This window comes from Corvus brachyrhynchos, unplaced genomic scaffold (assembly GCF_000691975.1).
Source record: "Corvus brachyrhynchos isolate BGI_N302 unplaced genomic scaffold, ASM69197v1 scaffold115, whole genome shotgun sequence".
In the NCBI taxonomy this organism is placed as follows: domain Eukaryota; kingdom Metazoa; phylum Chordata; class Aves; order Passeriformes; family Corvidae; genus Corvus; species Corvus brachyrhynchos.
The window spans coordinates 11,615,855-11,631,423 of NW_008239553.1; the positions used below are offsets into that span (position 1 = coordinate 11,615,855).

The following is a 15,569-nucleotide window of genomic DNA, read 5'->3' on the forward strand; positions in this document are numbered from 1 at the left end:
TATCCACACATCATGGCTGAATTCTTTAATTTATTGTGTTAAGGAATGCTGCTAGCTTCTGCCAGGCAGCCAGTATAGGGAACACTTTCTTGTGCAGCTGGCTAGGTGGAAATGTTAAGCACTTCTGCCATAATAATGGGCTCTCAGTGGGGAATTGTTGGATCTTTGGTATGAAATATCTCTGAAGTAACTTTAGTGTAGTGTGTGGGAATTTAGCTACACAGCTGAGGCCGTGTATGTTTCTCTCATTGTCTGCTTCTGAAGATGATACAGCAAAACAGATAATTTTGAAGGAAGTTCCTGTCTCAGCAGCCAGCAAAGTGACTTTTTGCAAGAATATCCTCCTGTTTGTTTTTCTTAGATTTTTTTCTCCTATTTTGGCCAATTTCAAAAACATTATCTGGAATATTTTGTGATTGTCGGTGTACTTCTAGATGATGTCCACATGGACAATCAAGTCTAAATGTGAAATACTTTAAAAGATTATTAGACAATTCTTGCATGTTCTTTGCTTCTCAAATTATTGTTATTATTTAATGTTCAAACTATACTATAAAAATGTAGTCTGCTTTAGCAAGTTACTGTCAGGGAATGGGTCACAGCTTGTCCTAACAGGCTTACTGATCAAACAGAAAAATGAGATGCAAGATTCTGGTGGAAGCTGACCATGGAATTTGCACATTTCTTAGCTAAATAATCAAACTTCTAAAAATTGAATAGAAAAGTTCCCAAGTTTAACCCATGACTTCATTGTGTGTCTCAGCAGTATTGCTGAGAAGCAGCTTTACTGTCACTGGCAGTATAGTGGGGGAATAACACTCCTATTACTGTCCACATCAATTAGACAGGGGGTGTTAGCCACAGAGAAGGAACAGGAGGATTTTTTTTTCCCTATGAGAAATTGACCAACAGCACAAATCAACTGTAGCTATTGATGTTACTGAAAAACTACTTATGGCTGAAAGATTTGAAATTGTCATGTTAACATTTAGCCCAAATCATAGTTTCCCCACGGAGAAAAGCATTCTGTTTCAGCATATGAATTGATAAGCAAGTTCTGGAAGAGAAGTGAGTGGAAAATCAGGAGGGCATTGTAGATGAGAAGCAGAAGTCCAAAACTACACTAACTGTGTGAATGTTACCTGAACTAACTGAGACCAGGATAGACAAGGAGCATGTGAGAGGCAGAAGATTGTGCCCACCAGTTCGGAAGAGTCGACTGTTTGGTAAAGTTGACCGCTGATTTGAAGGAGTGTGGTTACTTTAAAGTAGTTACTTAACGGCCTGGATTTAAGTTTAATTTGACACTGTTGTTGTAAACCTTCTCTAGTTGTTTCTTTTCTTATGCCCACACACTTCTGTTAGTTTCATAGTGGTAACTGATCACTTCTTGTTGTGGTAATCTTGTAGCCCTTTGCTGTGGTATTGATTGCAGCTTTTTCCTCTCACGTAAGAAACCTTGTTTTTCATACCTCTTCAGAAGGAAAAACACCATGTGTGACTCATGGGTCTCATATTTTTTTATCCTGGTACACCTCATCCTTTTTTTATTAGAGTATCTTTTTATCTTTATTAGAAGGACAGACTGTGCCAGATTTTATATACAGAAAGTGAAAAAATATTCCACACTTCCAAGCATTCATAGTCTTAGGAAGTTGTTTGAAAGAACCCATTTCTGTGGTGTCAGGAGGGCTTTCTGGGCTCCAGATAGGGACGTGCTGTAGAAATCTGTCTGCTCTTCTTAGCAGCAGCAGAACTGTCGTTTTTTACTCTTACTGGTCTCCTGCACTGTTAAAGATCACATACTGCCTTCAGTCAAGTTCACCTTTATTTAGCTGAAAAAGTTGCTGCAAACATCCCAAAAGTCTCTCCCGGGCTGCTCCTATTTTAGAGACTTGTGCTGCAGTAACTAGGACATCCCTTTACGAAGTTTAGTATGATATAAAGTTAGCAAGATCAAGCAGTCAGATTTGGGAAATTCCGTGGTCCTGTTGACTTGGCTAGGTCTCCCAAGTTGTAAATGTAGGGATAAATCTTAGTAAGCAGCACCTCTCTTTCTGGGGCAGAATAACCATAGCTTCTATACGAGAGAAATGAAAACTATCCTAAATGTACCTAATTGCTTAATTAAAAGTGGAATTTGCTGAATTTGGGATGTTTGATCTTGAAGTTGTACTGCTGCACTCATGCTATTATTTATGTTGGACCTTTCTGAGCTTCGTTTTTGCTTAAGAAAAGAAGATACGCTGAAAGTAAATGACCCATGCATGCGTTCTCTTGACTTTATCATAAATCTTTTGGACTGAGAAGTCCATCTTGGGTGAGCTACAGGTGTAATGCATAAATAGCACTGCATTATCCTCTCAGATTTAATGTGGTTTTTAAGAGATTCTGAATTTTAAGAAGGAAAACTGTTTATAAATTAGGAGGAAATTGTGGCAAGGCCTAATTCCTGATGCAAGTCTGTCTCGTGTTGTTTTCTGTTATGTTAAAAATTCAAGGCTGTGTAATCATGTAGTTTTAACTCAGAGATATAATTGTTTAGTTTACTAAGCACTTTGTATCACTGTAACACCTTCACACAAAACTATGAGAGTACTCTGTGAACAGTAATTAAACTCTGGGACACCTCTGAGGTGGAGGCAAGTTCTGTTTGCATGCTTTGGATCAGGAAAAGGTTGCACAGACAAACTGATGGTATAGTTCCTCAATATACATCTTTTACACATAGTCACTCAAAGATGTTTCTCTTCTCTCTCCACCCAATGTTTTCTTCAGCTATGCTAGTTCAAGTGTTTGCATAGTCCTATGCTTAGATAGGATTTGTTCATAAGCAGTATGAGTTTATTTTACTAAACTATTTTTTTTTTCTGGTCAGAGCACAGCCCCATGTAGTTGAATTGGCATAATTAAAGGGAAAATAACACATGGGGAAAGACTGTCTTAAACCAGTTCACCATAGGTTAATTAATTGTGCCATAGATGAATGCTATTGGATGCCACTGAAGTAAGCAACAAAGCCTCTATTGGTTTTTGCCAGTCTTCAGCAAAGCCAAAAGGAGAAGCAGCTATCTGGATGCTTACATGCCAGTCTGCCCTTCACCCACACCAATTCTTCCCTTAATGAACAACAAAAAAATCTTATTCTGGCCATAGTTTGCTGCTTGATAACTTGTTTGTTTACTAATATCATAAAAACTAAACAGTCTCTAATTGGAAAAAATACTTTTTTTTAAGCTGAGGATTAAATGACTAATCATGGGCTATTAAATCCCGGATTATTAAATCACTAATTGCAGATATTAAATTCCTAATTCCTAAGCAAAGTAAGTAACACCCAGTTTATATTAAGAAAATGTGATATCAAAAAGATAAGAGTTATAAAAAAACCCCGCTAAAGCCGTATCAGTGTGATGATGAAGTTAGGATTTTCAGTCATGCACAAGACAGCAGATTCAGTGTTAGCTGTAATTCTGTACCTCCTCATCTATATGTCATTACAGAGCTCCTCAATGTACCTTTTGTCTCTTCAAGCTTTTTTGACACCTTTAAAAAACAGACTGTTCAATTGGTTTAGTTCTTTCATTGCCTCTTGCAGCCATGAGGATATTTTTCCCTGGCTCATCTTTTGTCTGCAAATGGATTTGCTTACTATAATGATGAGAAATAATTTTCTCTCTGTATCAGAGCTATTTCTTTCTGTGGTGCTCCTCACAGAATTTATTTCATCAAGCTGTAAAGTAAACAGGATTCCCTTATCCCTCCTTTCACATGTGAGAAACTGAGACTAAAGCCAAACATTTTTTGCAAGCGGCCACCTTGAATTCACTCAGCCTGAACATTAATAGCTCTAAATTAATTTCTGCAGACTTCAGTTTGTGTATTGTGGCATGAAGACTATCCTGCAAGAGTAGAATTCAAACTCTTCTCAAAATTTTATTTTATTTTAAGGCTGACAGAGGCTTATGAGTTCTGCTTAAGCCAGGCATTTGAACCAGCAATTAAGAAGTCTTTTAGACCTTAAGAAGGTCTTTTTATGTCCTTTTGGGTACCTTTGCACCAGTCAAGCTGTTTAACAAGTCTTAAAAGTCAAGTGTGGCAAACAGTTGAACATATTTTTCTTTTTCACTGTGCCTGTCTGAATAACTGCAATTTTTTCCTTGAATTTACAGCTTCTGTCAGTCCTGTACTCTTAAGAGGCAGTTTAGCTGATTTAGGGAGTGAATCAGTAGATTTAATGGACTATACTGATCTTACTTTAAACAGCTAATTTTCAATATCCTTTGGGCTATTTTAGACAAGCAGGAAAAGTGCTGCTGATCTGATCTAATTACATTTCATTGTAGTCTCCAATGATTGACTGTTTATCACATTTGAATTGGGAGAAGAAGTCTTTTGGTTTTTAGCCTTCCAGTTCATATGAATTTCAGTTTAGTAAAAGCTGGAAGTAGTTTAACATGTGATGTGATGTCTTCATAAAGTTAGGTAGGCAGAGTCCAAGTGGCTAAAATGAAAAAAATAAGAAATTAAGAAGACCTAGCCAGATGGAATGAAAGATATTGACTTCAACTTGATCTGAGAGCAGAACTAGATGCTTACCTGAATTCGCACTGTACAGCTCAGGCAATCTGAAGGAGATGTGTAACTTTGCAGCTTGTGCTGCACCTAATTAAGAGAAGGACTGTCAGTCTGGTCTTATTCTCATCACTAAGATGAATTTTAAATGTAGCTATGTGCATGTCTTTAGCCTACATCTAATGTAGCCATTTATTCTGGGGTGATACTGTTGTAAGAATTTTCATGTCAGTGATCAAGCAACAAGGGTAGGGTTTTACTCAATTGTATGTGAGGTGCTGTCCTGGTTTAAGCCCAGCAGCCAAGCCCCACACAGCTGCTCGCTCGCCACCCCGTGATGGGTTGGGGGAGAGAATTGGAACAGTAGAAGTGAGGAAACTCAGATTAAGATAAAAACTGTTTAATAGCTAAAGCATAAGGTGCTGGTGTAAGCAAAGCAAAACACAGAATTCATTCACCACTTCCCATGGGCAGCACGTGTTCAGCCATTCCCAGGAGAGCAGGGTGCCATCACATGTAAAGGTGGTTTGAAAGAAAACTCCATCTCTCTGAATGTCCCCCTGTTCCTCCTTCTTCCCCCAGCTTAACATGCTGAGCATGGTGCCATATGGTGTGGGATATCCCTGTGGTCAGCTGGGGTCACCTGCCCCAGCCGTGTCCCCTCCTGTGCACCCTCAGCTCACTGGCAGGTGGGGTGGTGTGGGAAGCAGAGAAGGCCTTGGCACTGTGTAAGCTGCTCAAGAGTAATGAAAACGTCCCTGTGTTACCAACACTGTTTTTAACACAAATCCAAAACATGGCCCTATACTGGCTGCTATTAAAAAATTTAACTCTACCCCACCCAGAACCAGGACAGATATATGTGAAAATAGCTATACAATAGCAAAGCATTGCAGAACAGATTTTCACATCCCCTTTCAGTGGTGGTACTCCTTTTTATGCCTATCCACATGCAACAGGAGTGCTCTCTTATTCCAAAATGCATCGTATCAGTTCAGAAAGTTGAAATGTTTAATCGTTCTGCCTTCTGATGACTGATAGCTATCCCATAAACTAAATCTTGCAGATACTGTGCCATGGTATTAAGGAATTTGCTTTCTTCTTGAATTGCAGTAAGATACTACACGGTGTTTATACATGACACAAAATGTTAATGATCTCTATAATGACAATAAAAAATAAAAATACAGTCTTCCTATGTATGCATTAGAATCCTTATTTCTTTAAATTTTAATTGATCAACAGATCTTATCTGTCATCTTGGGCAGTGCCATTCACTGCGTGTAACCCTTGGTTGTTTTATTTTGTGAGTGTATCACAGTGTGTTTTCTAGGTACCTTTATGATTTCTATTGGAAACTGCCAAGATACTTTGTGGTACTGGTTTGTTTGGGTATTACAGTTTTGAAATACTTCCTCTTTTTGACAAACCTCCTCTCTGTAAAGCCTTTGTGAAGTTTCAGGGGCAAATTAATATGAACTTTTTGGTGAAGATCTTCAGTATGCATGTCTCTTTTGATAGACTTCTTTATGTAGCCTATCTTTAAATTCCACAAGTTTTGTTGTACTTATTTTAAAAGTTGATTCATGTTCAGACTTTGGGAGCCAAACAACTTTGGGAATAGCTGAGATCCTCACAGCTGTGTGATACCTTTGTGTTTAATTAAATCAGCACGCATCCTTTCTGTTAAAGCACAAGGTTATTTTCAGTGTAGTTTCCTTGAAGCTTCCGTTAGAATTAGATGTTAAATTCTGAATTTGCAATCAGAGGGGATAGTCTGTGTTGTGTGGGATGATGAGTACCTTTCCTCCTTCTCTCTCCTTCCATGTCAGCTCAGATCCCTTCTGGTTGAAATGAAGTACCAGCTAAGCATAAGACGTATACAGTAGTAAAGACAATTCTTCAGAAAGACCTATGCCAACTCTACTGTACAAAAAATTCAGTTGCTCCTACCTTGTGAAAGTCTATGTTTGTGCATGTGTTCTGATATATCTTCTGTAGAGTGTTGCCTAATTTCTTTTGATATCTGACAAACCTCATTGCAATTTCCTCAATTGTAGAAGAGTCAGGAAACTTTTACATAACATGAACTAATAGCAGCAGGTCTATTCTGTTACAGCTGTTGAATTTTTCTGCAACTATTATTCAAGTGCCTGGGTGTTTGTCATTTATTTGAATGATTGATAGTAGACAAATTAGGCCACAGGCTCAGGGCAGGGTTGAGTATTTTCTGGTGTATTTTTACAGCATTTGCTGAGATGAGGCCCTGATCACAGATCAGGTTTAAGTCCCACTGCAGTACGTATCATTCATTACTGGTACGCAGTGTTGCCCTGTTCAGTAGCATCTAGGACTACTAGAACAGTCAGTGTGACCTGATTCTGGCAGTGGTGCAGACCCTCTCCTCAGTCTCCCCATCATATCCAATGTGCTGTTCCACAGCTGGCATGTGAGACTTGTCTATGTTCTGGGGAGGGACAGATATGCCTCTGCCAACAGGACGGTGAAGATGCAATACATGTTTGTGTTCTTTGATGGCAGCACATGGTAGGTGAGGTCAGAAGGGTGTCTGTGCTTCATATTTGTTGCCTCTAAGTCTAGATAAATATTTCAGTCATTGGTAGGTCTGAGGGGGGATGATAGGAGTAGGCAAGAAGGTAATTAAATCTAGTTTTTCACTACCTGACAGTTCAGTCAGTTAACATATCTCATGTATGACTTAGTAAGAGGCCTATCTGTGGTGGCTGGGTGCCATGGGAAACTAGTCAGCAGAAAGCATTGCATACCTCTCTCAAGTTAAAACCATATGGATTGAAGGGGTTTGCACCGTTGCTGTCTCTCCTTGTGCTAGATAATGAATCCAACATGCTTTGTATTTGTGCTGACAGGATACTTCAGGTCACTAATTACTAATACTTCTGTTTGAGCTATACCAATGCTTGTCACTCCTACTACTTCAGTGCTTGGCAGGCTTGCAGTTGAAGAACAGATCTGGAAAACAAGGTGAGAGGAGAAAAAGTGAATACAAGGTGTCTTCAGTCATGTTCAGATGCTGCAGTGCTTCCTGTCCTTAAATGTTACTTACCTGCTGACAAGCACATGCAGTAATGCCTATCTTAGTCATTTATGCAGCTATATGGGTAACTCCTGGGTTTTTTCCTTCTTGTTGAATTTCTCATGCAGGGTAGATGAAAGTTCATTAACTCAATGGTGATACTGAGTTTGTTGTGAAAAAAGAATTCAGTTTGGAATCATACATACTTTAAATCATGGATCTGTCAAAGTGACACTGTTATTTTTGCTGTTTGTCTGCAGAAGCTGGAAAAATCTAACTTGGATAACTGGGAGAACATCAGAGGACCCAGTCTGTGGGAAGATTCCAGGACGGTTCAGAAGCAACGGCGGGAGGCTCTCCGTCTCAAGACAGAGTGACTGAGCAAGCCTAATTTGGTGCATCTGGGAAAAAAGTCTCAGGCTGGACTGTCTTAATTTTTAATCCAGTGTCAGGAACAGACATGGGAGCAGTTGCACTGAACAATTCAGCTGTTGTATATATAAGTAACTGTGAGATCAGCCCAGAAGGCGCTGCATTATATGAAGCTCTTTGTTTGCATCCATTTGCGTAGAGTACCACAGGCTGTATATGTTAATTTTCAATTAAAAAAAGCTGATTCTTCTATTGAGAATATCCCATTATTTTTCAATCTCTAACATTCAAAACTGCTTTAGCAAGGAATAACATTTTAAGAGTCACTTGTCAGTACCAGAAGTTGTCATCCTAATGAGAACAACAGTGCTGTCATCTAGATGTGTGTGACCAGATAAATGCTGCTTCAGGGAGCCCCTGCATGACTTCAGGCTCTTTAGCTTGGAAGGGACTCTGCAGGCATATGAGCTGTTCAGAACAGTGACTCCAGTTTTGGCTTAATAATACTCTTGTGTTTCATTTCCAGGGACTGTATAAAGGCATATACTGTCAGCTGATAATTGGTCAAATAACATTTGTTTAGCTGTGTTTAAATTTCTGTAATTAGTTTATGGATACCTTCATGCAGGCAGGACCTCTGCACTGGAACCTCTCAGTTTAAATTGGAAGAACCTTTCTTGCAAAGAGCTGTGCTGCTTCTCTGTGAGTAAATATTGTAGCAGAATCTTCTTGAACCACTATATAGTGGCAAAGCTCATCTTACATGTATTACTACATGTATATTTGTGCATGTGCACTGAAATTTTTTATGTTGCAATCAGTTCTTCTGAAATGCTTCTCTTTTTATATTTATCTTTGTGTGCTAAACACTTGCTGTTAGAGGACATTGTGCTAACGTTCAGGACCCTTCTGCCGAGAGAGTTCAAAGAAGAAGCATCTACTCAGTTTTTCAAATGAAATGATGCTTTTGATAAGGTGTTTCAACAGACTTGTGAAACTCCTCATCAGAGGGATGGAGCAGTAGAGCACACATTAACAGTAGATTCTAGTTTCAAAACTCTCAGTGACACCTATAAAATCTATTTGGAACTGTCTTTGGAAAAGGTGTGGCCTTACTTCCCTCTGCAGGATGTGTCAAATGCAATCTGAATGTCCTTTTGGACACTTTTTTAGGGCAGCCTCCTTGCCCTCATGTAAATCTTCTCTCAGCACTTAATTTTCTTTAGTATCTCAATGGTGAGGCCCAGTCTTTCACTCAGGAAGAATTAACACTGATTCTTAGGGACTTATAAAGGAATTCATAAAGCATCACATGAAATATCTTAGGCATGTTTTGTGCATGTTTTCTTCTTGATCGAGTTGTGAAAACCATCAGAAAGTGGTGGATGAAATCTGGAACAAAGTTGGAGCTGTGTGTTTGTGTGTTTCCCTGTTCAATGTCATAGATATCTCTGCTTCTAAATCAAAGTATGAACAAATTAAACCATCCAGGAGACAAATAAAAGGAGCAATACAAGAGTAGGTAATAATAAATGCTGTAGGGAAACCAGTGAAAAAGTAGAATACAGAGGCATTAAACTGTGCTAGACCTAGACAAGGAGGAAATTGGTTTGTTTTGTCATTAGGCAAATAAAATATAAACATGACAAATAAGGAGTAAGTAATACTGCATAACTTGTTAAGCACCTTTTCAACTCTTAAATTCGAGTTCAGGTGCAGTTCCACTGACTGCAGTATTGATCACTTGAAGGACATCAGAGCTTTGGCTACACTGACAGTGTTCTCTCAGTTGGGACTCTTGCAGCATCACGGCTGATGTTACAGTGAGAGCATTGGAAATGTATCTTTACATTCCCCACTGGTGTGGACTCCGCAAATTCACTGCCTTTTTGAGAGGATGCACATCTTCCTTTTCCCTGCTTTGATTGAAGGACATGGGAAGCTGCCATTGCTTTGCATATGGAGAGGCGTGCTCAGCTGCCAGGCTTGCACGATGGCTCACAATATGGACCAGCACTGCTCCTGAAATAAACACATGGCTTTCTAAGAACAGTGTGTGTAGGAGAAGCAGCCCTTTCCCCCAGGGGAAGAAGCAAAGATATTTCTCTTGCATGAAGCCCATAAGCTTACCAGTTTTCTTGATGAACAAAACACTCACTGAAATAGCCTGTGTATTTTTAATAATTTGATATTCTGCAAAGACCGTTTTGGGAATGGTCATCTTATTTCAGCAGGTTTGGAATGTAGTTGTAAATAATTATTTATATGGAGCAATAACTGGGGTCCTAACTTAGGACCCAGTCTTAGTTGATTGTTTGCTGGTTGTGGGGTCCCCCCACCCTTCCCTTTTTCTTAGGCACTAAATCCTGTTGTTTCTGAGGCCATATTTGTAACTGCCTCTGAAGTGGCCTCTCTGGAAAGTAATGGATTTATCTTAGCATCTCTGAGAAAAAATTACGTGCAGTTGGAAAACTTTCCAACTTGCCTTTCTCTTCAATTTCCATCTTAGAAGGCTGTATCTACTGAATGTCCACTAAAATAAAAACCCACCATGTTTTTTATTGCTGACTTATTTTAATAATTTTTTTAATGTTGACTCATTTATGAATTAAAAAAACCCCCGAACCAACAATAGCTGATACAGAAGCTGTACTTTTCATAAAATGGGAAGAGCCATTTCAGCAATTCATCTTTATTGCTATGCATTTGAACAATGGCTTGATGTTTTATGCTGTGCTTTTCTTACCCATTGAATTGGAAATAATACTTTTGAAAGGTGTGTTGAGAGCCAATTAAGTCTCTTAAGTTGTCATGCAACCTGAAGTAGAAGGCACTCCTGAAATGTGGAGAATTATAGTTCATAGCAGTAGCAGGAGAGGCGAACTTTAATTAGTTCAGAATTCTTCCTTAGTTTGGCTGCTTATTTGAACTATCCTTTTGAAAACCAGTTAGAGCACTTCTAGTTATCTCTAAGGCTCCTGAAGACAACTTTGTTCAGCTCCTGAATCATAATTCTAAACATCTGTGAGTGGAGGGGGTCAGAGGTAATTAAATACAATTGTCAGTCTGAGACACTGATTGACATTTTTGCATCCTCTTTGGTAACTGGGATACACAGGTCTGAGGGGAGCGAACGCAAGGCTTTAGTGAGAGGTGTTCAGTATTACAAAGGTAGAAGAGAGAACTGAAGAAGCCAGATCTTCTAATCAGTGTTGCTGAAATTAGAAGTAAAAGAAGGAAGTCTGGCTAGGTGTCTGTGTGGGCTGAAAAATCAGTTGAAAATCCGTGTTCTGACAGAAAAGGAGAAGGTGTTTATCTCTCAAAGGAACTGTAGCAAGGTTGGCCTTTGGGCTCTTCCATAACAAGAAAAGCAGTAGGACATAGAATTGGAGGAAATCTGGGGCACCTGTCTCCAGGGTCAGGGAGAGGTCAGCACAGCACCACAGATACATGGGTGTCTGCCTGGATGGTTCCAGTGGCAGCTGTCTGCAGCTCAATATGCTGCCCAGACCTCTGTGTGAGATCTGCCCTGTGGATCCTGCTTATTGAGTGTGGTTTTCCTACAGCACTTTGAATGTGCAGACACATGGGTGACCCAAAATGCTCAATACCTCAATTCAGCTGTAGCAGATGAAGGAGAGCCTTAGCAAAAGCTGTAGCTACTGTGTTGCAAAAAAAGCTTTCAAAACTACTGAATAGCTCAGCAGTTGAATTTCAAAGTTCCTAAATACATCTGGATGGGTAGTTGGACGTTAAAAACTTACAGAATCAGAATGCAACGAGCAATATTGCTCATAGTGATCTTCCAAGGTCTTGAAAAAGGGTCCAGTACCCCAAAAAAGATAGGTTGTGGTGTAATAAGACATGAGTGATGGGAGTTTTAGACCAGAATATAGAATGCAGAAACTTATGAAAAGCAATTTAAATCTATTGCATCATCAGCTGGGGACCAGTCCCAAAAAGCAGAGGAAGAAATCCATTTCTTCACAGAGAAACAGTAACTTAGGGAGATTTAAAGGTCAGTGTTCATTGGATGTTTTACATGGACACTTCGTGTTTCACTGTGCTTCCTGTGTATAGGTGAAACTCAAAACAGTAGTTTTCACCTTGTGAATTAACTACACACACCCTTGTAATTCTTGATGATCTTGCATTTGCTCTGACTTGCTGTGTTTGCATTTCCAGCTTGAAGCCAGGGCAAGTTTCATTTTATATTCTGTATTTTCCAGAGGTACTTATTTCTGCATGAACTGGGAAAGCCTAATATTATCCTTTGCTACTATGTCCACTTGAAAAAAAAAAAAATTAAATGAAGAAACAGAGAAGGGCATGATTTGAAGTCTTAGGAAAGCAGAATAACTATTTTTACATGAAGATGGTAAAAGCATTTTCCTTAAAGCTTTTATGGTTAGAAGGGCTGCTTATTACCAGTGTTTTCAGTGGAAAACCACCTTTCATCCTTCAGTGGAGTAAGGTTCACAAAAAAATTTCCACTCTTATTTTAGACTAGCTAACTAGAAGCCTTTAATCGAAGGAAGGCAATTGCTTAGTGTTAGGCCTTCATTTCTTACAAGGACTTGCAATGAGACTCAGCCAACACACAAATAGTCTCTAGACTTAGAAACAAAATCATCATACAGATGTTTTTCTTAAAACGTACTCTCCCCAGCAGCCAAAAGCAGTCTTTCATGCCACTGGAATCAGACTGACCATATTTTCTTGTTAAACATGTGCTTTAACTGCATGTGTAACTGTCTTGCTTAACACAGGCAAACCACGTTTCACCTTCACCATTTCCATGCTGCTTGGGACATGTGTTAAAATTAAATGCAACCAAAGCAGCAGGTGGTAGTGCTGCAGAAAAGATATGTCAAATATGCATATACATTGCGAATATGAATAGTATAATGTGTCATAGTCACAGGTCCCTCGAGAAAGAAAAAAAACACCACATCACAAAAGTCCCCCAGAAATAAGGGTTTACTGTGTATTGCCAGTGCCTCTGTAGAAGAAATTCATGCCCATTCACCTGGCATATTTGGAGCCTGGCATGATGTGCCTCAGTTGGTGGAGAAAATGACCACAGCTTTTTTAGCATGTATGTTTCAAGGTAGTCGATGAGATCCTTGATGTTCAATACCAACTCCATTGTGTGTGTTCAGTATCAAATCCATTATGGTATCAACCTCAAGGAGGCTTAGTGGCTCCCAGGAGTATGGCTGATCCCTTGAGGATCAGGGGCAAACCCATCTCTCTCCCTTACAGATCCATTCTCCCTCCTCTTTCTGTCCTGTCTTCCAGTGTTCCTCCCAAAAGGTAACAATTCATTCTCTGAGCTGCTCTTTTCTAATGGAACTGGCTGTAAAATGTCACCCTCTTTTTTTGAAGTTCACTGTCTCCATGAATTGAGGAATAGTTGTTTCTAAATGAATTTGAATTCAAGCTCAATGTAAGCTCAGAACACAGACCCAGCATTATATCGCCGTAAGGATGGCACCCAGCATACACTGGGGTCTCTTTTTATCTTCAGATACACAATGCTGTGCTCTCTATTTTATGTACAAAGGAAATTAAAAGTACTTTTTTCTTTAAAAGATGAGATCTTCATCTATCTCCAGCTGTCAGTTCCTAATAATGTTGCCCAGAGAAGTGTTATCTGTGATTTAGTGGCTTTAGGGGACTATCTTTTGTTCAACAGAGGACAGCAGAATAAAATTTCAGCTTAATATAGCTCTTTTCTTACTCCTTCTGAATAAACAGAGGAAAAGAGGAAAGCAAGAGCAAAGAACCTTGGGTTCCAGACTCAATTTTCTTCTGCTTTTTAATAGATAGGGCATTTTAAGAAAGGGAAGGAAGAAAAGTAGAAAAAAAATAAAAGAAATATGGAAAGCAAAAACGCTTAGGGACAAAAGTAGTAATGGAAAACAGTCTTTTCTTCTGACTAGTCCCTCTGGATAGAATAGAAAGGAAAATTATTTCTGTCTCAGGAAAAATGTCTGAGCTCAAAAAATACTCAGGTCCAAATGAAAAGTCGGGTATAATATTTTGCAAGTTAACAGTTTTAGAAATACTTTTATTTGGGTGAAGTACAATGTTTTATTTTGTTGTTCATGTTTTTCCATTCTTGATTCTTCTTCCTCAGGTACCTTAACTCTGGAAATGAAAAACCACCACTGATCTTAAAAATGTAGTTTTGACTTAAAAGATTGACAGCACAAAATGCTTCAACAGTTTTCAAAACTTTTCACAGAAAGTGTTCTCAATAAGAGTAAATCTATCAAAAATAGGTCTTTCTCAATGAACAGATTGCAAAATGTCAATCAACCAGATTTAAAAAAAAATCGTAAAAGATCTTTTTTCAGCGTTCACCAGTCAGTTCCTCTGTTAGTTGGTGAGTGTTGATGCTGTTTACTGATGAGGATGTGCCTGCACACCCCTGTGGCTGGGCATGCCAGCCTTCTCCCTATCAGGTGTGCACGCCTGCATGCAGAAAGTGGCACTCTTGCAGTTTAACAGAGCACTTCACTACTCAGGAACTCGTAAGAAAAGGCCTACCCCCTATTGCATTCAATATTCTGCTGTGCCAGGTAATGACAATGTAAGTTTTACATTAACTGATGAAGTTATCTCAAAAACTAGTTCCTTTTCCTCCCTGCTTTTGCTAATTCCACAACCTAAATTTATTTGTTTAGTTCCTGTTAGATTATGTCACTTTTTATTAGCTATTCAAACAGCATGCTCATATGTCATGATACATTAAGAAGAAACCCAATGTTTTTCCCAGTCTAAAAAAAGACATCACCCCTGCTTACATGCTTGGTTCACGGCTTCCATAATTTTAAGTTACCTGTCTAGCAACAAATTGGCAATCCAAGATGGAAATACTTCAGTCCTACTCATGTTCATGTGTATTTGAAGTGTCTACAGTCCATACAGTTCAGGAGTCATGTCTCACCATTATTTGGTTACCCACCCCACCGCCGCAGATGCTCTTTTGCCTTGCAAACATCCCGGCTCAGATGTGACTAAAGATGTGATTAAAGGTAAACAGACATTTTCAGTACAAAAATCTGAGATTGCACGTTTCCTATAACAGGCCTTTTGGGCTCAGTGCTCCCTGTGAAGTACTAACATTCTAATTGGCTATGCTGGAGTAATAGACAGCAAAACTTGTAGGTTTTTTTTTTATCATCCCTTAAAGCAAGATGAACTTGAATACAGTTTGATCAAATTTTTAAAAGTTTACCCTGACCCTGATATGGGTTTTTGGGGAAGATTTAAGAGTGTTATGATAGGCAATGTTCTGCAACTTGGCTTAGAGAAGTCATTGCAGAGGAACAGCTGGGAATATTCACAATATGTTTCAGTTAATGTAAAACTCCCTATATTTTAAATAATAAGAAATTGAAATGTCTTAAATATTACTTTGAATGTTTGAATTTTAGTGTATCTTCCAAGACCAGCATAGAACATGTCCATTTTTAAGTGGGCTGAAGTTTCTGACTTTTCAAGAAAAAGCTGGATATGGAAACTTGCACTTTGTATGGACAGACCCAGTTGGCTGGGT

At 38.9% G+C, this 15,569-nt stretch overlaps 1 protein-coding gene across 2 annotated transcripts in view; it reads left to right on the top strand.

Annotated features, from left to right (window-relative positions):
• The window catches only part of LOC103620973 (cytochrome c oxidase assembly protein COX16 homolog, mitochondrial), a 40,122-nt gene extending 30,706 nt beyond the window's left edge, over window positions 1–9,416 (top strand). For both annotated transcript variants that reach the window (XM_017741693.1, XM_017741694.1), the window contains one exon: window positions 7,891–9,416. In XM_017741693.1, the coding sequence (XP_017597182.1) occupies window positions 7,891–8,007 (117 nt within the window). In that variant the 3' untranslated portion in view covers window positions 8,008–9,416. The remainder of the gene's footprint in view (window positions 1–7,890) is intronic.
• Window positions 9,417–15,569: the final 6,153 nt, after the last annotated feature.